At 37.1% G+C, this 25,722-nt stretch overlaps 1 protein-coding gene across 1 annotated transcript in view; it reads right to left on the bottom strand.

Moving 5' to 3' along the window:
- The window catches only part of NBEA (neurobeachin), a 370,152-nt gene that overhangs the window by 310,479 nt on the left and 33,951 nt on the right, over window positions 1-25,722 (bottom strand). Inside the window, exons 7-10 of the mRNA XM_081951245.1 lie at window positions 25,105-25,224; window positions 23,878-24,024; window positions 20,128-20,325; window positions 19,244-19,377 (exon numbers count right to left, since the gene is read on the bottom strand). Coding sequence (XP_081807371.1) covers window positions 19,244-19,377; window positions 20,128-20,325; window positions 23,878-24,024; window positions 25,105-25,224 — 599 coding nt within the window. The remainder of the gene's footprint in view (window positions 1-19,243; window positions 19,378-20,127; window positions 20,326-23,877; window positions 24,025-25,104; window positions 25,225-25,722) is intronic.

The following is a 25,722-nucleotide window of genomic DNA, read 5'->3' as shown; positions in this document are numbered from 1 at the left end:
TTATATTGTTTTATAGCAGTAATTCTTGGATTAATTCTTTGTATAGTTAAGATTCAACATAAGAATCAACGTACAATAAGTCACTCTGTCAGATATACAATAACAAACCAAGTGCAATCCTTACAAGTGATACAGAAGAAAGATTCTATCTAGATCTGTAGACCATACAGAATCACCATCAAGTTTTCTAAGATTTCACATGAGTTTACTCAGCGTATGGTTTGTGCTGCTTTCCCAATGCCAGACTGGGCTAAAAATACTTTGCAATCGCTTTGCCATCAATTCTGTATTAATTCCAACTTGGAAAGCACAGATGAAAATGGGTATTGTTATGCACACCATATTTTTATGTGGTTTAAGAGTTCTAAATCACATAAAAATCTGGAACTCGACAAACTGTAGTGGAATGTGAAGGAGACGCATGAAACCTCTATGGTACCAAAAATGGCACAGCTGTTAGATAACAGAATGTATCTCCATACATAGATAAGTGACAAAACTAAATTAAATATTAAAAACCCTTGATTTAATAGCTTGTTTTAAAAATGTAATATGGAGTGAAAATTTCAGCTATATGGTAAAAATAGTTATCTGAAAGCAATTTAATATTAGCTGGAATAAAAAGATAAAAGAAACAGAATACGAAAACAATGTAACTGTAAAATATATCTACATTGAAAAAAGTAAGTATATATTAACAACAAAAATAATAAAAAAGAAAATGCTTTATTTAGTAAATATATTAATGAAGCGGCCCTTCTAAATTAGGACCCTGTCTCTTTCATCTATCCTGATGAGGAAAATCCAGCTTACCATGAAACTTCTTGATCAACTTTTTAGAGCAGGGGTGTCAAATTGGCAGCCCGCAGGCCAAATGAGTCATGTGCAGACCATGCTCATACCAGCTCCGTGAAGGGAAAAAAGTCGTGAAACATCATGTGACAGCAATGTGATGCCATGAGTTTGACACCCGTGTTTTAGAGCCACAAGACAGAATTGCTTAATCAGCTGCTGCCTTGATGTCTACCTCACCATTCAAATGGCCTTGAGTATGATCAGAAAAGCAATCCCATACATGATTACTCAGAAATCCATTAATTTCTAGGGGCTTGCTGCCAGTTAGTGGATGTAGGACTGTAATCTGTAGCATTTTTTCTTTAAAATTTCATAAGATAACAGTATGATATTGTTTTTAAAGTAATAAATAAGCATTTACCATTGTTTATCAAAAGACAGTAAAAAATATCTAATCAATTTTGTTCTGGGGTGGGTGGGTTATAGATTATCTATAATTAACACTACCTGTAATTAAAGTGCTTTTTAATAATTTATTTTTATAGCTTTAAGATTTTTTATAAGTCATCTTATATGTTATTGACCGAAGATTAGATGTAATAAGCTAAATAAAGTAAAGATTCTCTTGGGATGTTTTGAAGAATGTGTAAATTTAAATCATTCTCTCTTATATGATTCAAATCTCCAAGCAAGCTGTCTTTGATTACCTAGAAAAGGACTCAACGTACTCTAATTCCATCTGCCCTGTATTTTCAATTAAAAATAACAGCCCTAGGCTATGCATAGCATATTAACTATAATAAATGAGATTCACATATAATTTACATGCTCTAAATATATTGACAGAAATAATTCAATTTTTATAGCCAAATCCAATTCTCAAAGGGCTCATGAACAAACAGTAAGTACAGACTTGTGTTAAACAAATATACGACTCATTGTAATTCTAAATTTTATACTTTATAATATGAGGAACTATGCCAAAAGTAAATTGTTTTGTTGATACAGTGACTTAACTAGATAAACCAAAAAAAAAAGGGGGGGGGAATACAGTGCCAATTTCCAGATCTTTTCCCATCTTTTAAAAAAGATAAGTGTAAAATCCCTTTGACTTTTGGTGGTTTCAAGGATACCTTAATATTGTTTTTTTGGCAACACTGCCTTATTCTGTATTGGGTTGTTTTTAAATTTAACCATAGTGTTCTATAATTAGATGATTTAGAGATTCATTGCAGAATCTCTAAATCATCTAATTATAGATGATTGATTTTGCCACTAAACAGTTAAATGTATTCCTGCCAACACCGCCTTTACTAGCAAGATCAGTTTTGTAGCTAATGCTGCTGGATACAAAATACTATTGCTTATATTTCTCTAGATCCACCCTTGCTGTTTTATTTTTTTGTTTTCTTGTTTACTAATTAATTAAGTAAAACTAGCACACATTCAGTGACATCATAGCACAGTAAAAACCTAGATCACATACTGTTCTCAACCATCCCTAGTAAAATATTTGAGATATATAAAACAGGATAATCAAACTAGTTTGTCTAATCAAGTCTAAAAATAAACAAGATCAGGTATCCCTAATTTTTCTAATAACAAAAACTATACTCTTTTCAAATCACAGGAACCACAGAAAAAGTAATGCATTTATTTACTACATTTCTCCCACATGAGTGTGCCTAAATATATTTTCAGTACCATTAAGCATACAAAAACATAAATGATTAGGCCTAATGAAGAAAGCTAATTTAATTTTCATAAAATTAAATCATATATTCTAAATATAACTATTTTGGCATGACTCAATAACTGAAATAATTACAACAATTTGTCAATCTGATTAATCAATTTACCTTTATATTGCACTACTAATTAGCCTAGAAATATAACATTATCAATAGTGATTGACGGATCTGTCATAGTGTTAGAGTCTTTCTCATTCTCTTTTTAAAGGTCATAATTACGCTTTACGCATAATAAAAATGACTGAAGAGAGATAAATATCCTTGATATTCCTTTCTGCATGTCAACAATAAAATCAAAATACAGCTCTGTACACGTCTAACTGTCTTCTGAAATACATCATAATAAAACAAATAGCTAGAGGTCTAAAACATTTTTTAAAACACTTAATGAAATAGAATCCATTCATCTTCCAATTCTGTTTTAAATATTAATAGTCAGGACAGATTACTTACTTTACAACAATAATTTATGAAAATACCTTTTTTCTCTCTACAGAAAAACAAACACAGTAGATACCCAAATGACTGTTACATAAAAAGGAATTATAGGATAATAAAATCACAATGCCTTTTTTTGGAAAACCATAATTAGGAACCTTGTTGAAATCACTTCTAAAATAATTCACACCTCCATTCTATTAAATTGAAATACCACAGGATGCTCATATAGGATAACATGGTCTGAAAGTGGCCAACACAATTTTGTCACAATCCGCCATTTTACTTGTAGCTTAAAACCAGCAACTATGTTCCTCTGCTATTCTGACTGAAACAACATGTTCTCATGTTTGGTGAGCATACTGTTTAGTTATTTGTACCAGCAAGAATGTTTTAATAAACCAGAAACTCCATGTGTGGTTTGTTTAGCATTATGAGAGTCAATCTCCTTTTTATTTATTTATTTCCTAACAACCCCCTCCCTCCAAAAATCTGAAAATATAACCTATTGTTGGCATTGAATTCCTATCTTCATTATTTAAAATAGAATTTTTAAACAAAACAAACATTGGGTTGTTCATCCACACACCTCTGCGGGATAACTGAGAGAGCAAACTACCATTGTACATTGTACTTCCAAATTATTGCATGTTGCAAATGAATGTATTCCTAAAAGTTAGCTTTTAACAACAGAGGATACACATTAAATATTCATTCCAACAGACTTCTCGACTTATCTTTCAACTGAAAAAAATCACAAATTGATAATGAGTAAATGAATCATAAATATTTGAAGAGATCTACAGGTTCTTGTTTCTGAACATATGAAAACCTACAATCAAATGCAATTCTTTCTTAGAAACAGTACAAAAACCTTCTTCAATCACTGATCCTATATTTTGTAGCAATTATTTATAGCACTAAAAAGTATATATATTTCAGTTACATTTTATATTTTTACTATATACAGAATTATATTTCTGAATTACATTTTTGTAAATGATAGTTAACAAAAATTAAATATATTAATGTAGTGTGATTCCTAATATCTTTGTAGTTTTTATCCAATTTATATGTTCTTATGCCATAGCATACATTATAAGAATAAATATCCTTATATTGTACTAATTATTTTTTCTAGGTCAGTGTTGACCACCTGTCATACTCTAGAAGTTTTATTGAGAAAGGTGTCCAGGAGAGGTTAGACATTTGATTTGGATCTTCATATGAACAGTATGTCATAGTAGGTCATTAATGTGTGTCTGTGGGGGGAGGGGGTACTTAAAATCCACGAGTGAAAGTTCTACTTTGTCAACATCTACCCTGAAATCTAAGACCCGTATGTCAAGTGTGCAATCCGACACAAATATATATACATAAATAACTATTATTTATTTATATAAATTTATATCCAACTCTTCAATTTTAAGAATTCTTAGCACAGCTTAATATTTGACATTATGATCAGCAGCAGAAAGTTAGTTTGCATGAACATCAATTTTTTGGCAAGATGTACTCCATGAAAATCTTTATAAAAAGTCATGGGTGAACAGAGATGGAGTAACATTTATAAACAACTTACCAGGAACTAAACTGCACTGGACTGGTACAGGATTCACATTAAACTTGCAAAATTCTTTGCATTGCCATAAAAATCTCTCCATTGTTGCCTATTTCCAACTTCCCTAGATATAAAGGCAAATATAAAGGATACTTCAGGCCATTCCTAGATCTCCACTATACCATATCTCACCTAGTATACAACAGTATGTGTCCATAAGATAGTAATATATACACAATACAATGGCCATTACTACTGAAGTTTATCTGTAACAGAAATGGATCAACTCAATTGCCCTTCTATGACTGAATTTCCCAAGTTTTAGAACTCTCAGAAAAACATGGACCTTCTCTATTAACCAACTTTATCCTTGAGAAGCAGAAAAGATCAGTAGGAGCAAAGACTGCTAAACAGAAGCTTGTAATTTCCATCTAAAATTGGAAACTCTTAAGCATATTCAGCATTATCAAAAGCTAAAAATAAGCTTAGGTCACCATTCTTTCCTGCCACCAATTTTCATCCTCTCTTGCTACAGAAACAGAAAATTGGCAGTAAAACATGCCTAATATATACCTAAGTATCATTAGATTTAAATACTGCAATTAAACTCAGCAACAATGGAGGTAAGGACTAGACTATTTGTCATTTCCATTCTAAATGAAACAAGTTTTATGCTAAAACACCATGCCTTGGTTAAATCATCCCTACATCTATAATAGCATTCTTAATAATGCTAGTCATAAGTAAATGAAGATAAAAATGAAACTAGACAAAATTTTCAACAGAAGACACTAGAATTAACATATGTATGTATGTATGTATGTATGTATGTATGTATGTATGTATGTATGTATTTGTGTTACAACCCCTGGCATGCCCAAATATGAGAGGGAGCTCACTACTCCCCCTTTCTGTCCTTCGGCTCATTACAGCGGACAATCCAGGCAGAAAACCATATTTTTATTTTTAATGTTGCCTTTTTATTTATTTATCAGCACAAAATACAACATATATATATATAAAGTTTCCTATGGAGAGGGAACCAACAACCTTCATCTTCTTTTGACTTACTTCTCTCAATCCCAGGTAGCTGGTTCAAAGGTCAGAGATGATAAGAATGTATTTTAAATAATCTGGATGTCACTCACTTGCCTAGCCATTATTATGGAATATGAAAGTATTATCCAAAGGTTAACTGAAAAAAATCCTCTACAGAGTTGTTTATATATAAAAAGGTAATTCTTAAAAAGCTTAAAGGTTTTTTCATTCTCTTTAGTTGTTTCTAATGTACCGTATTTTCCAGAGTATAAAAAGCACCTTTTTCCCTCAAAAAAGAGTCTGAAAATCTGGGTGCGTCTTATACACTGAATACAGCATTTTTTGCCTCCCAAAACTCCACCCCCTTCACCAAAACAGCCGTACATAGCTTTTAGGTGGTTTTCAGAGAATTCCTGGGGGCTGGGGAGGGCAGAAATGAGCGAAAAACGGCCTGTTTCCCCCCCCCCCCAGCTCCCAGCAGCATTCTATAAGCTTCCTAAAGGCTATCCATGCCCTTTTTTTGACAAAAAATGGGCCAGTTTTTGCAAAAAAGCGGGGGGAGGGTTGCCCACAGGAGCACTCTACAAACCTCCTAAGGGCTAATCATGTCCTTTTTTTGAAAAAAAAAAACCAGGCCCATTTTCACAAAAAAACGGGTCATTTTTGGGAGGTTTGCAGAGTGCAACAACTTTTTTTTTTAATTTTCCTCTTCAAAACCTTGTTGCATTTTATACTCTGGTGCGACTTATACTCTGAAAAATATGGTATTTAAATGGCTATTGCTTAATCTTTACTGACAAAAATACTAATTGGGGAAAAAAATTGGGAACAGAAATAATGAATAATTAAACATGAACAAATATCTTCATTATCATATTATTAGAAAAGTAAGAAGTTGCCACTGCTAACTTCCAACTGGAATTATTCAAAGTGGAATAATTTTAAAAAGCACACAATTAATGAAGTAGATCTTATTTTATTCCATTTAGTGATATGGATTGCTGTGTTTCTGAAATTTATTATATCTGTTCAATAAATCAGATATTTCAGTAGAAAAAAATGTTCAATATATCACATTATAAAATATACTCTAAATAATGATAACCATGAATCCAGAATCCAGTTCAAGACTCATCTGAAATAGTGTTCTCTAGTAATTTTGCTGAAAAGTAGACCTGATATATACTCTTATCACCAGAATCTAGCTGGTACAGAGGAAGGTTTTACCTTCTTTAAAAAGTTCCCATTCAGGTTTTGGATGAAGGATCAGCATATAGAATCAGAGAATGGCTTTACGAGACAAGAGTAAGAGCTGCTCCCAAGGCAACAATCTTATAAAAATAGACTGACTCCAGGGCAAGAATGCAACATGAATTGGCAAAATCCCTCCCTAATACAATAAAGAGGGAAGGGCAAAGTGTTTTCATGCTTGCAAGATTCTTGCTGTCTTACATGGCAATTGTTTCCTAGTCTGATTGTTCTTCCAAGGCTGACATAGGTGAGACCCCGGAATAGGTGTATTGGACTGGCTGTTCTCATCTAAAATATTGTTAAAGCTTCCAGAGGTGTCTACAGATTATTAGATAGGAATTTTATTTGTAAAGTTGGGCTCTAGCAATCATTTGGGATTGTTGCCTAGTGTGGGAAACAATTATTAAAAAGCTAAACTAACACCATTTTAGAAGGAAAGTTAGTACAATACAATACAACAGCAGAGTTGGAAGGGGCCTTGGAGGTCTTCTAGTCCAACCCCCTGCCTAGGCAGGAAACCTTATACCATCTCAGATAAATGGCTATCCAACATCTTCTTAAAGATTTCCAGTGTTGGAGCATTCACAACTTCTGGAGGCAAGCTGTTGTACTGATTAATTGTTCTAACTGTCAGGAAATTTTTACTCAGTTCTAAGTTGCTTCTCTCCTTGATTAGTTTCCACTCATTGCTTCTTGTTCTACACTCAGGTTCCTTGGAGAATAGTTTGACTCCCTCTTCTTTGTGGCAACCCCTGAGATATTGGAACACTGCTATCATGTCTCCCCTAGTTCTTCTTTTCATTAAACTAGACATACCCAGTTCCTGCAACCGTTCTTCATATGTTTTAGTCTCCAGTCCCCTAATCATCTTTGTTGCTCTTCTCTGCACTCTTTCTAGAGTCTCCACATCTTTTCTACATCGTGGTGACCAAACCTGAATGCAGTATTCCAAGTGTGGCCTTACCAAGGCATTATAAAGTGGTATTAACACTTCACGTGATCTTCACTTCACGTAACCAATTTCGTTGTATTTAAGTACAATGACAATAAAGATTATACTTACTTACTTACTTGATTCTATCCCTCTGTTTATGCAGCCTAGAACTGTGTTGGCTTTTTTGGCAGCTGCTGCACACTGCTGGCTCATATTTAAATGGTTGTCCACTAGGACTCCAAGATCCCTCTCACAGTTACTACTATTAAGCAAGGTACCACCTATACTGTACCTGTGCATTTTGTTTTTCTTGCCTAAATGTAGAACCTTACTCTTTTCACCATTGAATTTCATTTTATTAGATAGTGCCCAATGTTCAAGTTTGTAAAGATCCTTCTGTATCTTAAGCCTATCTTCTGGAGTGTTGGCTATTCCTGCCAGCTTGGTATCATCTACAAATTTGATGAGTTCCCCATTTATTCCTTCATCCAAATCATTGATGAAGATGTTGAAGAGTACTGGGCCTAAAACAGAGCCTTGGGGTACTCCACTGCATACTTCCCTCCATGTAGATGCAGTTCCATTGAGGAATTGAGTGCGGTTAGTCAGCCAGTTACGAATCCATCTGGTGGTGATGCTGTCTAACCCACATTCTTCTACTTTATCTAGTAGTAGGTTATGATCTACCTTATCAAATGCCTTACTGAAGTCCAAGTAAACTATATCGACGGCATTCCTCTGGTCCACTAATTTTGTCACTTTGTCAAAGAATGCAATAAGATTAGTCAGGTATGATCTGTTTTTGACAAACCCATGTTGGCTTTTGGCTATTACTTTGTTTACTTCTAGGTGATCGCTAATTCGTTGCTTGATTATCTTTTCCAGAATCTTTCCTGGTATTGAGGTCAGGCTGATAGGTCTGTAGTTTCCTGGATCTATTTTTTCCCCTTTTTTGAAGATGGGAACCACATCAGCTCTTTTCCAGTTCTCTGGCACTTCCCCGGTGCTCCAGGATCTCTGAAAGATATAGTTCAGTGGTTCTGAGATCTCGTCTGCCAGTTCTTTCAGAACCCTGGGGTGTAATCCATCCAGTCCTGGTGATTTGAACTCATCTAGGGTAGACAGGTGCTCACTTACCATTTTCTTCCCTATTTCAACTTGTGTTCCTAATCTGATTTTTGTGGTGGTGTTTTTGATAGGTTGGACTGTTTTATCCCTTTGTGTAAAGACAGATGCAAAAAATGAGTTCTGCTTTTTCCCTGTTGCTTGTTACCTTCTTGCCACTTTCTCCCAACAATAGATCAATTGTTTCCTTAACTTTTTTCTTGTTTTTAACATGTTGAAAGAAGCTTTTTTTGTTATTTTTTACTTTTGTGGCAAGCCTTTTTTCATTGTGAGCCTTAGCTTTCCTCACTTCATCTTTACAGGCTGATATTTGCTGATATTACAGGCTGATGTTTGCTGATATTCTGCCTTAGTTATGTGCCACTCTTTCCACTTTTTATACTTATCTTTTTTGTCTTTCAATTTATCAGAGAGTTCTTTATGCAGCCATGCTGGTTTCTTTTGGGAACTGTTTGGCTAATAAATCCAAACTTATTATTATTATTATTATTCTTTTGGGAACTGTTATTTTTCTTCATTGGTATTGTGCTAGACTGGGCTTTTGTAATCACATTTTTCAAAATTTCCCAAGCTTCTTGAGTTGTTTTCCCCTTGAGGATTCTCATCCATGGAATTCTTCCCAAGCTCTTTCTAAGTTTATTGAAATTAGCTCTCTTAAAGTCCAAGACTCTAGTTTGACTTTGTTCTACTACTTGTGTTTGCATAATGTTGAATTCCAATATTGCATGGTCACTTGCCCCCAGGGTTCCTGTGGCTTCAACACCTTCTATCATTTCCTCTCTGTTAGTGAGAATTAAGTCCAATATGGCTGATCCCTTTGTTCCCTTCTCTACTTTTTGAGAAACAAAGCACTTTGTCATTATACAGAAGTGAGAAAGTCATACAGGCAACTAGAGAATATGGGGAAACTGTTACACTCCTGGCAACAGAGATAAAGTGCACCAATTAGAATAATGAGAAATCAAATTATGACACATTAGGAAAATACAACTTCAAGATTTTAAGAGTTAGGCATGCACAAACTGGTTGTTTATATCAAACTATAAAAGAGTTTTGCACTCTTTATATAGGGCCCTGGCTGCACTGAACATTCAATACTCTTGCCTTCTCAGCTAAAAAAAATGTTGAACTCTGAATTACAGCATCTGACATTTTGCTCTGAGAAAGGAACAAACCAGAGGGGGGGGGGAATCCCAACCGTAGCGACTTTCTTGCATAGGTTTCTTGACTTCATGGCTCAGTTGGCAGTGGAGTTCCTGAGGCATATGGGCAAGAAGATTCATTAGGCAGGGATTCTGATGCACTGGGGGTATTCAGATTACTATAGCAACTACTAAATCAATTCATCAAGAGCCACATACACACATTGGTAATCACACACTGGATTTGGTTTTTGTGTTAGGGCAACGGTGATATGATTTGGTTTTGAGGAGCCTACCATCACCCCATCTCCATGGACTAATTTCTCTCTCTCAAAATGCTCTAAATCTGCTTTCCACTACAAGAAGATAAGGCCTATTCTATCAATAGGCCCCAGAGGGCTGTTGACACCAGATAGGTTTTACAAGGTTGGGTTAGTTCCTGAAGGTTCAGGTGCACTATTTGACTGGACTCTTGGTTGTCAAGTTGAAGGCTGCTCTTGATTACCAGAAGAGCTTCAAGTGATGAAATGACAGAAAAGATGCCTACAGTGTTGATGAAATTGACAAAGAGTGACCTAACTATGCTGGACAACTAGGTCACATCTTAATCCTTTCATCTTAGGGAACATGTTTGGGAAGGGATGGTTACAGTCTGATTTTAGACTAAAGTATAGGGCTGAAGGAACATTGATTAAAGTTGTGGATGACCTCTGGCAGGGGAAACACTGGGAAAATATATCATTCTTAATCTTTTGTGCCTTCTAATAATATTGATTATGGTATCCTTTTGAACTTGTTCAGGGGATTGGGAGTAGGGGAAGTTTTTTGTGATGTCCCTCATAGTTCTGTTGTCTCCACACTCCTATTCAAAGTGGAATCCAATAGGTCATTAGGAAAAATGGGTTCAGTATCACCAGTATGCTATGATCCCAATAGCATATTTTTCCTTAGGCCAGTGATGGGCAACCTTTTTTTTCAACTGAGCCAAATCTCGCCAAAACCACGATTGAAATTTATTTTGAGAGCCACATTTTTAAAACCGAAAATACATAGGATGGTACACTGTTTTTAGTTTCAATAAACTCTGGCATTTGAAGCACACAAGTCTTAAAGCTGTCAAGTTACAAGATCCTTGCATCCCTAACCCTTTAGGAAAAAACCCCCAAGGGGTCTTCAAACCTGACAGCTTGAAGACTTGTGGACTTCAACTCCCAGAATTCTGAGAATTGAAGTCCACCAAGGGCATCAATCATATTAGCCCAGGGATCTGCAAAATTGGCTCTTAAGACTGGTGGACTTCAACTCCCAGAATTCTGAGAATTGAACTCCACCAGTCTTAAAACAGCCAACTTTTCAGACCTCTGTGTTAGCCCAAAGCCTGGTGCTGGGCGGGCCTTGCTCCCCCATTGGTGGAGCCCCAAGAAGCGAGGAGGGAGAAAAAGAAACGGAGGCTAAGGAGCTTCCCCCTGCCCCCTCCCAGCAAAAATCTAACCGGGGAGCCGGCCGGGCAGTAGCAAATTAGCCGATCACGCTGCGTGATCGGTTAATTTGCTACTGCCCGCCCGGCTCCCCGGTTAGATTTTTGCTGGGAGGGGGCGAGGGGAAGCTCCTTAGCCTCCATTTCTTTTTCTCCCTCCTCACTTCTCGTCCCCGCCCGACTTCAGGATCCTCCCTAATCATTGTGGGTCGAAAAGAAAAAAGGGAAAGAGGCGCTTGTTTTGAAGTGCCCGAGAGGAGGGAGGGGAGCGGGCGCCCGGCACACAGAAGAGCCGCATTAAAATGTGTAAAGAGCCGCGTGTGGCTCGCGAGCCGCGGCTTGCCGACCACTGCCTTAGGCCATTCAAGCAATGTAGTTTGATTCTTTTCTGCAGGCCATGGGGTTTTGAAGATTTAGTAGTTTGGAGTTTCAAAGTCCTCTGGATTCTGAGATTTTCAATATTTAGTGCTTGATTGAGCACCAGACAGAACTGTCATAATTTCTAGCTTTGAAGCTACTGTTCAAGAAATAGGTGGCAGACATTGTCAGGAGGACTTTTGCACAAATCTGTCTTGTTTACCAATTGAGCCTTTTCTGGATCAAGAGATCTTGCTCACAGTGACCCAGGCATTGGTAATATCCCGTATGGATTAATGCAATATGTTCCACATGGAGCTGCCTTCGAAAAATACTCAGAAGCTATGACTAGCCCACAATGCAGTGGCATGAGCAGTTATGAGTACATCTCATTAGGTACATCACACATGGTGTACATCACATTACACCACTGCTCTATGAGCTACATTGGATCTCAGTGGGCTTCCAGGTGCAATTCAAGGTGTTGATTACCACATGTAAAGCAATTCAAGGGCTTTATAATCCTCCAAGGACAGAGTTATTTGCAAGACCACTTCCTTGAAGCTGTTTTTGTCCAGCCCACTAGATGTAGCAGTTCAGTGATGCTCCTGGTCCCATTTATTAAGCAATACCTTCTGGCATAACCAGAGAAGTGTGCCCTAGATGTCATGGGATCTGTCCATTGGAACATAAATCTCTCCCCAAAAAAACAATTTCATAAATTATCCAGGATCTGAATATTCCTCTGGGCATGGGACCTGTACATTGGATAAAGCTAATATTGTAATTTTTTTCTGATATGATTGGATTATAAAATGTGAGTTGTATTGTTATTGTCTTACTATTGTTTGCTTTGTCTATATTGCTTTGGTTTTTATTCTTGTGTTCGTCATCCAGAGCCATGATGACCAGATGGTTGGCTATATAAATTGATTAAATGAATAAATAGTTATAAAGAAAGAAGGATTTTCAGGTATTTCAATCCAAGCCATTTAAGGCTCTAAAAGATAAGAAGCAGGAGCTAAAATTAGGGTCATAAATTTTAAGATAGGAGTTAATGTATTTCTTTAAGAGATGAGGTATTGTGGTTCATTTTAGCTAGATTACTGGGAATTACAGCAGACAAATTCTGAACTGAACACTTTGAGGCACCTTCAAGGGCAGCCTTATATATAATGCATTACAGTAATCCAATCAGGAGGTTACCAGAGCATGGTTCATTATAGCCGAGCTATACCTATCCAAGAATGCTTACAATTGCTGAAAAATATCCCTACTTTCTTCTGCCAAGGCTAGCAGTACCTTCAGTAATAATGTTGAATCAATCAATCAATCCTATTATTATAAACCATGCGAAAATGAATAAACACCAGTCTCCCAAACATAAGATTCAAAGCACCTTTATCATGTCAGAATTTGATTTCAAAATCTTACTCAATATCTTGTATTTTATAATCCAGATAATTGTGCAAGAATTGCAACACTTCCCTTCTTAGCAATGGCATAGGAAATAGAGCTGGATATTGGCAGTGTATCAGTGACTTATATCTTAAATTCTCAAGTAATTCAATCATATAAACCTTAAACAGAACTTCGTTTAGTCCAACAACCTTAATTCAGTCATGATTCCATTAAATCTCTTGCCATGTACTTTGATATAATGCTCATTCTATTGATACAGAAAATGTATTTTGATACAATACCCATTCTACTGATACAAAATATGTAAATGGATGGGTGGATAAAGCGATAAATTGAGAGATAGAGAAACAGATGGATATAGGAAATATTTGATTTTTATCTTGTAAAATTTAATTTTTAAATTATAGATTCAAACATAAAATGCTTTTGCTGTGTTTTCTTTTCTTTTTGGTATTAGAAAGTAACTTGGAAGAATATTATTTGCTTCAATATATATTTTTCTGCATTCATAAAAATCAAGAGCCTATGTTTCCATCACAAACAGTAATCTATGGCCTATAGTAAAGTAAAAGAAAAAGAAAGTATGAATGACATTCTTAATATGAACAAAATCTCTCAGCATAAGAATTTCTTCTAAATGGAAATATTTAATTATCCCATTGCCATTAACCAGGCATTATGGAAGTTTACAAAATTCATTTATAATGCTAAATTTAAAACTATGGATGACACCAATCACAAAAATTGATGAACATTTATATATTTAAAGAAATATATTATTTCAAAAAGCTGCTAAAATCTAAGCATTTTAACGTACGGAATTATTGAAATATTTGTTTTTTTTTAATAATTCTTTGCCATATCCATATTACATAGCTACACAAAATTACACAAAATCAAAACTGATTTTATTTGAACCAAAATGTATCTATGATGTTAATAAATGTGCAGTTTTAAAAATATATCCAGTGCAGGTTGATAGCTATGGGTACCAGTGCAGATAAAGCACATCTTTTGTTATCTCAATACCCAATGTTGTTTAGATCTAAACATCCATCCCAGTGCTTTCCCAGCCAAACATAACATATTTCACTGACATCTTCAAATCTAGGGATTACTATAAAAGATTAGACAAAGTAGATCTGATCTGACAAACTTTTTCAGACTTCGGCAACAATAAATTAGCTATTACACTATCCAGTTAATTCCAGTGAAATAGTTCTAAGCTCTTTAAAATATAAACATATTCATAAATGGAAAGGAAATGAATACTAATATTCACATCTAATCTATAACCTGACATCTGCTATCTGAAGTTTCCATCATCCATTCAAATGAATTTTCATATACTGTACATTGTATCATAGTAATCCATTCTTGATATAATTATTTTTATAAATAATATTTAGTTTATTCAAGAAAAGTTAAATACAAAACATCAAAATATAAAAAAAAGGAAAAACACAAGAAAAAGTGTCGTAAAGAAAGACTAACATATACACATAACATCTTCCCTAGTTGAATGCTGATCAATATAATAGGACAATATTAATTCCCACCCCTTACAAAACAGTTCAAAAGAATTTTAAACTAATCAACTACTAAATCTGTTCAGAAATTGTTAGCCTGCCATCTATATACTATATCAGAAGTGTCAAACTCAAGGCCCGAGGGCCAGATTCGACCCACAAGGTGCTTAGATCTGGCCCGAAGAGCTGCCCTGGAAACAGTGGAGAACTGGCCAGTGGTGCTTCTGCCAGTGAAAACTGCTTTTGGGTGGACCACGGACAGTCCTCCTGAGCTCTGTTTTTACTGGCAGAGGGTTGCAGGAGGCTGTCGCCTCCAAAAATGTAGCTTGGGAGCCTGTTTTGGCTTGCAGAGTGTTTGGGCCACCACAAGTGCTCCCAATATGAGTGACATTGAACTGGCCATACCCACCCTGGCCCCTCAAGGTCACACACAACCCTGATACAGCCCTCAATGAAATCGATTGACACTCCTGTACTATATTAATAACAAAATAATTAACAGGAAAAACAACAACAACAATAACAATATATAAAATAATAAGAATACTAAAAATCATTAATAATAATGGAAGAAAGACAAGATTGAACTTCCAACACCTCAGAAACTTCTACATGGAATGATCTTTAAAACTTAAAAGACTCATGCCAGGGAAACAGAAGGTCAATATATCTATGCCAAATAACCCCTCATGAACAAAATCTGTCTGAATGATCAAAAAAGCTAATTTGAAATACAAAGTAAAGCAACCCAAACCAGAGTCTTTTCCATGCTATTGTATTTCTGGGACATTCTTTTCTCCCTCTTGAAATCAATTTCCCCATCTTCTTCCTCGTGTGTGTGTGAGAGAGAGAGATGCATTTCAGTTTTCCCTACTATACAATCTCTGATATACATATCTGCCCAAATAACAAGTAATGTACGTATATCACATAGCAAAAGCCCAACTATAACACCAATGCTCATTCCCTGTAAAAGAATTGTGACTGGTCAACATTCCCACATTTAAAAACCAAACAAAAGTTTCTTGCTAACAGTTCAATATTCCACGTAACAACTATCTTTTCTTACAATCAATTCTAAAATAGATATGGAGGTATACTGCCTGGCAAACAGATTGTAAAGGAATATCGCTGTCACAAACTTGATGAAACATTTAGAAATGAGTAGATTGTTGTCTCTGATTATATCATGCCTTGGTTTATCCTTGAGGTATACAGCTTGTCCATAAGACAACCCATAAGTATTTAAGACCTGAATTTTCACTCATGAAGATGAGACTGACATGGGGAAACATGTTGTTTGCATGGGAAAATTCAATCGCAACGCAAGGACTTTTTGTTTTTATTTTATTGTAGATAGATAATGATTTTAGTTTGGGATTTTGAGCTTCCCAGAGTTGGTTCAAGATAAACAGCTGTATAAATGCTTTAAATAAATAAACAGGCGCATACCTCAACATTTGTTATTAAGAGGTACCTTCATGATTTCGAAGGTAGAACTTTAGATACAAATGGAGAATAAAGGCTCAGGTGATAACTCTAGAAATTTTCTATTTTATAAGAGCCCAACTAAACTACCGTGTTTCCCCGAAAATAAGACAGGGTCTTATTTTCTTTTGCCCCACGAAATATGGTCTTGGGCTTATTATAGGGGAAGGGCTTTTGGGGTTGCCGGACAGCTGCTTCCTTGCGAACTGGCTCCCGAAGAGCAGGCACAGCCTCAGGGGCAAAGCAGCCTTGAGATGACCACGCTCATGAGCAGCCACCCTGCAAAATCTCTCTCCAGCAGGGTAGAGCGCTGACCTAGGGGGGATCTCTAAGGCACCAAGGCACATGGCGCTCTGCCCGCCCCCCAGCTCCCACGGCTTGGCATATTGGGGATACCACCCAGATCAGTGCATGGAGCCCCGGCTAGAGAAGGGGGCTGCACGAGCACCCATTCTGTCCCCAGGAAGCATGCCTCCCAGCCTGACCATGCCCTGGCCCAGCTCTCCCTGCAGGGCCAGGGCACCACTGCCGCCACCGCACTCCAAGCATAACTTCTTCTCTGGCTTCCAAACTCCAACACTCGGCTGCCGAGTCTTCCAGCAGCGGCCGCTCTAGAAGTGCACTCTATGGTTGTGGGCTGGCTGCTGGAAGACTCTCTGTCTGGAGGACTCTCTGTCCGGCAGTTGGCCCACAACCACAGAGCACACTCCTAGAGCAGCCACTGCTGGAAGACTTGGCAGCTGAGTTTTGGAGTTTGGAAGCCAGAGAAGTTATGTTCGGAGCGCGGCAGCGACGCTCTGGCCCTGCAGGGAGAGTTGGGCCAGGGCATGGTCAGGCTGGGAGGCATGCTTGCTGGGAGCAGAACAGGTGCTCACGCAACCCCCCTCTCCAGCCGGGCAGAGCTCCATGCACAGACCTAGGGGGTATCCCTAATGTGCCAAGTTGCGGGAGCTGGGAGGCAGGCAGATTCCCCCCTAAGTCAGTGAATGGCACTCTGCCCAGCTGGAGAGGGGGTTTGCCGGGCGGCTGCTCATAAGCGTGGTCACCTCATGTCTGCTTCGCCCCTGAGGCTGTGCCCAGCTCTTCGGGAGCCCGCTCGCAAGGGAGCAGCTGCCCAGCAACTCCCCCCAAGCAGAATGCCACTCCCCAACCTAGCAGTATCCCGAAGGCAGCAAGCAACGTGAGCGCCTTTCCCCCCTCCCCTGGCTCCCGTGGCTTTGTGCCTTCGGGATACCGCTAGGTCAGTGAGCGGTGCTCTGCCTGGCCGGAGGGGGTGCGTCCAGGGAGCTTAATTTTGGGGGTGGGCTTATAGTTTTGCTCACGCGAAAAATGTGGCAAGGCGTTAGTTTCAGGACAGGTCGTATTTTCGGGGAGACACGGTATGTATGTTCATTTTTTCTAGGAAATGCATACTTGAAAAATAATTTTGAATGTTTTTTTGGACTTCATACGAAGTTTTTATTAAAGCATCCTGGAATGCTTTCGCTCGTTGACACAGACCACTTTTTATGGACCTATGCACAGAAAGATGGGGTGCTTTAATTAACAGCACTCTTTATTTCATGAACAATGTGGTATTCTTCCCAAATGTTTTGAAATACGTATTTCTAACATCTACTGTACATCTAATGAGGGCAACGTAAAAGTAAATTTCAGTAGCAGTCAGGACTTATTTACTAAACTAGAGTGTCTCATTCCAATATAAAATATTTATTTAGTACAAGTAATATAATTAGATGGTATTAATTGCAATGTTTTCATTCTACTAATATCAGTTTTCATTTGCTGGCTTTTGTGAATTTTTATATGTTAACTGTAATTTAAAGCTATGAAGAGCAAACTCCCCAAACATCACTTCAGCATATCATAAATGTTTACTCAAGCAATTCACATAATAGCACTTAATTCTAGTTTACTAAAAAAAAATCAAAATGAAAAATGTCCAATGCAAGTGCATTAAAAATGGCCATTTATTCATAAATGTTAAATAATGTAGTTAAATTTATATGAGCTATTCACATTTCACTGAAACTATTTATGGTAGTAGCAAAAAGATAAAATCTAATTTGACTCAAGCTTAATTTCTAGTGACGTCACAATTTTTCCTGCAATGATATGGAAGTGAGTTGCCATTCCATTCTTTAATTTACAGTCTAGCCTAAGAGGTCTACTATTTTATGAATGCTCTACTATTTAAGGCACGGGTGTCAAACCTGATCGTATCATATGACGTATCATGATGTATTGTGATGTGGGTGTGGCCTGTATGAGATGGATCAGGTCCGCAAACCTCCAGTTTGATACCCCTGATTTAAGCACTAATAAGGTTCAATCTTGCTAAAATTTTGAACCCTTCATAGGTTAACCAATATTGTCACCTGATGGGCAATCTATTTTTAACAAACACTGCTTTATAGGATAGGTTTGGAAATGTCTAATATTAATCTCTTTACTTTTAATTCCATCAGAAACATTTCATTTTTCAGTTATGATAGCACAGAAAGAAAACAAGTTTATTGAAAGATACAGAGTGGGTTCTCACATTATGTAAAGTCTAATATGATTTAATTTTGTGTGTAGTCAACATTATAATATAATGATCCCACATCACAGCTTAATTTTATTTTAACCCAGATACTGTGTGGGTGAACAAACCATGGTTTGCCAAACTATTGTTAAATGTGGTTATAAGTCAATAATTTTGTAATACAAATATGAAACAAGTGATTTTAAAAACTTGAGTTTTGATTAACATACAGTATCTATCATATACCATTTATACTACCATTTATACTATCCCTCATATGTCATGAAAAAAAATGAAAAAGCATAGTATGGGGGGGAGGGGGGGAGGGGAAACCACTCAATGCATTTATCACATATTATGCAAAATTATGAGAATTTCCAAAAATAAGTTTTCCTGACAAAAACCTACCAGACAGTTGTTTCCACTTGACTGTCATGAAGTTGCCGATTGTCTAATTGAGCAAACAGAGGGAAAAGAACTTGGATTCCTCCTATTGAATGAATCGCACTGTGGATAGAATGCGTCACAATCGCTTTCACATCCTGCATTTAAAAAAGAAGAAGCAGTTCTCTTTGTATTGGACCATCATTCAAGGTCAAATATGTGCTACTCAGTGGAAATATAATCCACCTAATTATAATAATTAATTTTAATAATTTTTAATTTATTAGCCGCTCCCTCTCCAAAAAGGACTCGGGGCGGCGTACAATAAAACATATAAAACATATGTGCAAACACATAAACAGCAAATCCACACATATACAAAGACATACATGCACGGAGGAGGTAACAATTACATCACATTAAGAATGTTAAAAAATCAGCCATTAAAATACCCCTTAATAATAACACAATTTAAAATTTAAAAGGACTGTCAGGAGGAATAAGAATATCTCATCTATTAGATGAAAATAGTTCATCTATTTTAAATTCATTTCTTCAAGATATTTAAGACTGGACTGTTTCTATTATAGCAGTAACAGAAATTGAAACAGATTTCAGTTGTAATAAATAAATAAGGCTGCCATTTCATCAGTAATACAGGAATTATCATTACTAAAACCAAGCTCATGAATTCACTGTTTATAATAAATAAATTACAGACTAAAGATAATAATCATAACAGAAAATTCATCAACACAGAGGAAACAATTTGTATGGGTTGCATACATTAATTGTTTGTAAAAATGATTTTTCAACATATATTTAAAATTTAGTAGCTTTCAAACACTTTATGTGACATTAATAAAACATTGAAAAATTGAAAATAATAAATCTATTGTTATACAAACCTGAAGCATAAGAGCATGGGGAGAATGTACAAAAATCGAAGGATTTTCCTTTGGTGAAGATTCAAGGCACAGTTGAGCATCTGTAGCCTTAGCATTGTAGGTGAAAGCAATACTACTTGCAAGTTTCCCATCATAGAGAACTTGCTTATGGTGTTCAGCAAGGTGAATATCACTTTCAGATTTAAATTTGAAAGTACTCTGCAGAAGAAAGGAAGAATGTTAAAGCACACAATCACTGTGATATATACAAAAGTATACCTCTTATATACCATGGAAGGACAAACAATAATGACATAATAAATAATCAAGATATGGCCACTTCATTACATATTAATAAAATCAAGCATGTTCTTTGCCCTTTGCAAAGACCTAAAACATTCTTACTGAAGAATAACAAAAATTTAAAAAGGTATTTTATTTATTGCTTCAAAATACTGTTTCAAAAAAGCTAGCTGATTTATAACATGCACCATGACGGATTATAGGTACTCAAATTCTCTTATATCAACACGAATTATGTAGCTGCAAATCTAGTATATTATAGTTTCCCACTATTTTAATAGTATATATTACAAGAAATTGAAAACTATTATATGAATCTGATGCATTTTTGTAAGTAGAGGAACATAGAGTTACTCTTCAGAGATGCAAATAAATTGTTGGCAAAGAGAAGGCATTCCAACCAATGCCACACCAAATAAAGCATTTGTAAATACTGCCATGAGAATCGCATAACAGATGATATTAGAGTTAGTAGATAAGAGCTTATTTCGCTTCGTTGAGTGAGGGCCTTTTACCAGCCACCTTGAAAGAGGCGGTGGTGAGGCCCCTGCTCAAGAAGCCGCCTTTGGACCCAAAGGAGCTAGCAAATTATCGTCCTGTCTCCAACCTTCCTTTTTTAGCGAAGGTTGTTGAGAGTGTGGTGGCTCAGCAGTTCCCGCGTCACCTGGAGGAATCTGATTATCTAGACCCGTGCCAGTCCGGCTTCCGACCCGGCCACAGCACGGAGACGGCCTTGGTCGCGTTGGTGGATGATCTCTGGAGGGCAAAGGATAGGGGTTGCTCCTCTATCCTTGTCCTATTAGACCTCTCGGCGACTTTCGATACCATTGACCATGGTATCCTATTGCGCCGTCTGGAGGGGTTGGGAGTCGGAGGCACCGTGTTGCGGTGGTTCCGCTCCTACCTCTCTGGCCGGACGCAATGCGTGTTGGCAGGGGAGCAGAGGTCGACCCCGAGGCCCCTTACTTGTGGGGTCCCACAGGGGTCGGTCCTCTCGCCTCTCCTGTTCAACACATATATGAAGCTGCTGGGCGAGATCATCCGTGGTTTTGGGGTGGGATACCATCTGTACGCTGACGACACACAGCTGTACATTTCCACCCCAAACCACCCCAACGAGGCCGTCGAAGTGATGTCCCGGTGTCTGGAAGCCGTGCGGGTCTGGATGGGGGACAACAGGCTCAAGCTCAACCCCTCCAAGACAGAGTGGCTGTGGCTCCCGGCTTCCCGGTTCAACCAGTACATCCCATCTCTGGCCATCGGGGACGAGCAATTAGCCCCGGTGGAACAGGCGCGCAATTTGGGCGTCCTCCTAGATGTCCGGCTGGCTATGGATGACCATGTGGCAGCCGTGGCGAGAGGGGCGTTCCACCAGGTTCGTCTGGTGCGCCAATTGCGACCCCTTTTGGACCGGGAGGCCCTGCGCACAGTCACTCACACGCTGGTGACGTCTCGCCTGGACTACTGCAATGCTCTCTACATGGGGCTCCCCTTGAGGTGCGCCCGGAGATTGCAGTTGGCCAGAATGCAGCCACGCGGGTAATTATGGGGAGAACGAGGTTCTCCCATATAACACCTCTCCTGCGCGAGCTGCACTGGCTTCCTGTGGCCTACCGGGTGCGCTTCAAGGTGTTAGTCACCATCTTTAAAGCGCTCCATGGCACAGGGCCTAGTTACCTGCGGGATCGCGTCCTGCCCCACACATCCCTGTGACCTATTCGCTCGCACAGAGAGGGACTTCTCCGGGTGCCGTCCTCCAGAGAGTGTCAGAGGGCGGCGCCCAGGAGTAGGGCCTTCTCTGTGATGGGCCCTACCCTTTGGAATGACCTCCCCCCAGACATTAAGACAACAACTGACCTCCGCTCCTTCCGTATGAAACTTAAGACCCACCTGTTCCGACTAGCCGGCCTGGCTTAAATTTAGAGCTTCTCCACCTCTTGGGCATTTTTAATTGTTAATTTTAATTTCTAAATTTTAACTGTCATTGGGGTTTTAATTGTCTTAAAGTACTGTAATTTATTTATTTATTTTCTACCTCCTCCATATTATATTGTTGTGATTGTTGCTATTGTACTTCGCCCCGAGTCCCTGGGGGGAGAGGGGGCGACTAAGAAGTCAAATTAAATAAATAAATAAATAAATTTCAATATGTAAGAGTGACTCTGCTGCCTTGTTACATTATTTGACAATAATATTTCTATTAAAAGTACTTACAATGATTTTGGAAATGAATATATCATAGAGTCTAATACAATGCAACCTTTCAAAAAATCAATATTCAATTCATTTTCTTTATTATGGATATCTGCTAGAATTGCTTTAGTATACAATACAATACAATAGTAGAGTTGGAAGGGACCTTGGAGGTCTTCTAGTCCAACCCCCTGCCTAGGCAGGAAACCCTATACCGTTTCAGACAAATAGCTATCCAACATCTTCTTAAAGACTTCCAGTGTTGGGGCATTCACAACTTCTGGAGGCAAGCTGTTCCACTGATTAATTGTTCTCACTGTCAGGAAATTTCTCCTCAGTTCTAAGTTGCTTCTCTCCTTGATTAGTTTCCACCCATTGCTTCTTGTTCTACCCTCAGGTGCTTTGGAGAATAGTTTGACTCCCTCTTCTTTGTGGCAACCTCTGAGATATTGGAATAATGCTATCATGTCTCCCCTAGTCCTTCTTTCTCTTAAGCTAAACATACCCAGTTCCTGCAACCGTTCTTCATATGTTTTAGTCTCCAGTCCCCTAATCATCTTTGTTGCTCTTCTCTGCACTCTTTCTAGAGTCTCCACATCTTTTTTACATCGTGGCGACCAGAACTGAATGCAGTATTCCAAGTGTGGCCTTACCAAGGCATTATAAAGTGGTATTAACACTTCACGTGATCTTGATTCTATCCCTCTGTTGATGCAGCCTAGAACTGTGTTGGCTTTTTTGGCAGCTGCTGCACACTGCTGGCTCATATTTAAATGGTTGTCCACTAGGACTCCAAGATCCCTTTCACAGTTACTACTACTGAGTAAGGTATCACCTATATTGTACCTGTGCATTCCGTTTTTGTTGCCTAAATGTAGAACCTTACTCTTTTCACCATTGAATTTCATTTTATTAGATAGTGCCCAATGTTCAAGTTTGTCAAGATCCTTCTGTATCTTAAGCCTATCTTCTGGAGTGTTGGCTATTCCTGCCAGCTTGGTGTCATCTGCAAATTTGATGAGTTCCCCATTTATTCCCTCATCCAAATCATTGATGAAGATGTTGAAGAGTACTGGGCCTAAAACAGAGCCTTGGGGTATAATGGTTTTATATATGCACACACATACATGCACACAGTATATTTAAAATCATATTCTATAAAATAAGAATTATAATTTAAAGATTATATAAAAGGAGTCCAAACAACCCCATGATAGATCATTACAATGCAATGCAACTATTTTTTTTTGAACTGGAATTATAATAAAATATTACCTTATATCCAGGTCCTAACTGATGTACAGCAAAAATCTGTGCTGGGTTAAGAGCTTCAGTAAATACATAGACTGCCCCAAGTTGACCACAAAAAACCCTATTTGCATCAGCAGTTTCAGATGATCCCAAAAAACATTTGTCGTAGCTCTGTATGAAAGGAGAACAAAGGAATTAGACAATAAAATACATAGAAATGCATAGAAAAAAAAGATGCAACCTATTTTAAATTCTCATTCGCTAAAATTTGCAGGTAATAACAATATGTAACATTAAGGAGAAATGCAACCATCTACATCCATAGTTTATATTCAAAATAAAGTGACACAGATAAAGGCAAAATATTAGAAAATTCTTTGTTAATATAATTAAAATGATCAAAAGGTTGGCATATTAAAAGATGAAAGTTTTTGCAGCATACTACTTGCAAATCATCCAATCTGAAACTGTTATAAAGCTACGACCTCTTATTGTTTGACATTATTAAAAACCAAGAAGTCTGGGGAATAAACACTTCAGGGAACTAGCAAAAGGCAAGATATACATTTCAATATGAATCTGATTCACTACTGTCAATACTTATATTTATATATATTATTTGTGAAATTTATAGCTCAATCTTTCCAGTGATTTATTTTCTTTAGGCAGTCAAAGCCCAGGTTATATAGGAGCAATTTGTGAGAGAAATAAAACTATGTTTTTAAACAATAGCTTGGATTGGAAAAATGGTAGTCCTTTCCAAATGCTGCTGCTTTTAGAAACTAGGAATCCTCTACGATAGTTTTAAAAAATAATAACATATCACAGGGCTCTAATAATTTATGTGTAATTTGACTTAGAAAAGAGATAGACTGCTAACCAATCTGTTCCCAGCTATATTATGCTTTTTTTAAAAAAAAGAGATCCCTGGATATGGGGGACAATCAAAGTTTTGTATTTCTTTGTCTGCAGTTTCTAAAAGGACATATATTTATGAATCTTTAAACACTTGGCTATTGGATAGATTGCTGGTATATCTATTTGATGAATATTGGTTTGTTTGAACCACAGTATGTCTTTTCTCTGATATGCAATGTCCTTTTTAGAAATATTTTTGTAATGCCTCCCAGAGCCATCTTTGAATTAGAGGGGGGGGGGAGGCTTATAAATCAACCTTTTAAATAAGCAAAAATAAATATAAAAACATTTTATGTATATATTTAAAAATATAAGCATCTTTTGAAAACCTACATCATTTGTATTCACATGCCAAGCCATGTCACCATAGGATACTAGTTGGCCATTAACGTAACAACGAATTTCACTATTTCTCCAGCGATTGTAGATGTGCACAATGCTGATCATGTACCACTAAAAAGAAAGGCAAGATATATGAAGCATCACCTTTTAAACCTCTTTTAACAATTATGCTATTTAAAATACAAAACAGTATAATAGTACTGTCCTGAAAATACAAATTTAATCATTCAAGTTTTATAAAAATTATTTAAAAATATGTTTTAAAAATCAAACAATCCATAATGCAGTCTAAATTAAAAATTCAAAATGTTCCAAATCATAAATCTTTCAAATACTGCTCGTGAGAAATTATAATCAGATTTTGAAAATGAAAAGTTCCAATGAACAGTATTATTTGAACCTACCGTATAATATTATAACGCGCTAGGCTGAAAGCACTACACTGATCACTGAAAATGTAAAAAATTTGCACACTTTAATAATAAAAATTAAGGAGCACAGTGAAAAAATGGGACTAAAATTAAATATTAACAAAAACAAATTAATGGCAACATCCTTAGAATTGGCAATGAAAATACCAGAGGTTATAGACAGATCATCATGGAGAAA

This window comes from Natrix helvetica (assembly GCF_964273705.1).
Source record: "Natrix helvetica genome assembly, chromosome: 4".
NCBI lineage: Eukaryota > Metazoa > Chordata > Lepidosauria > Squamata > Natricidae > Natrix > Natrix helvetica.
Note: the sequence above shows the minus strand (reverse complement) of the source record. Positions and strands in the feature narration are given on the sequence as shown.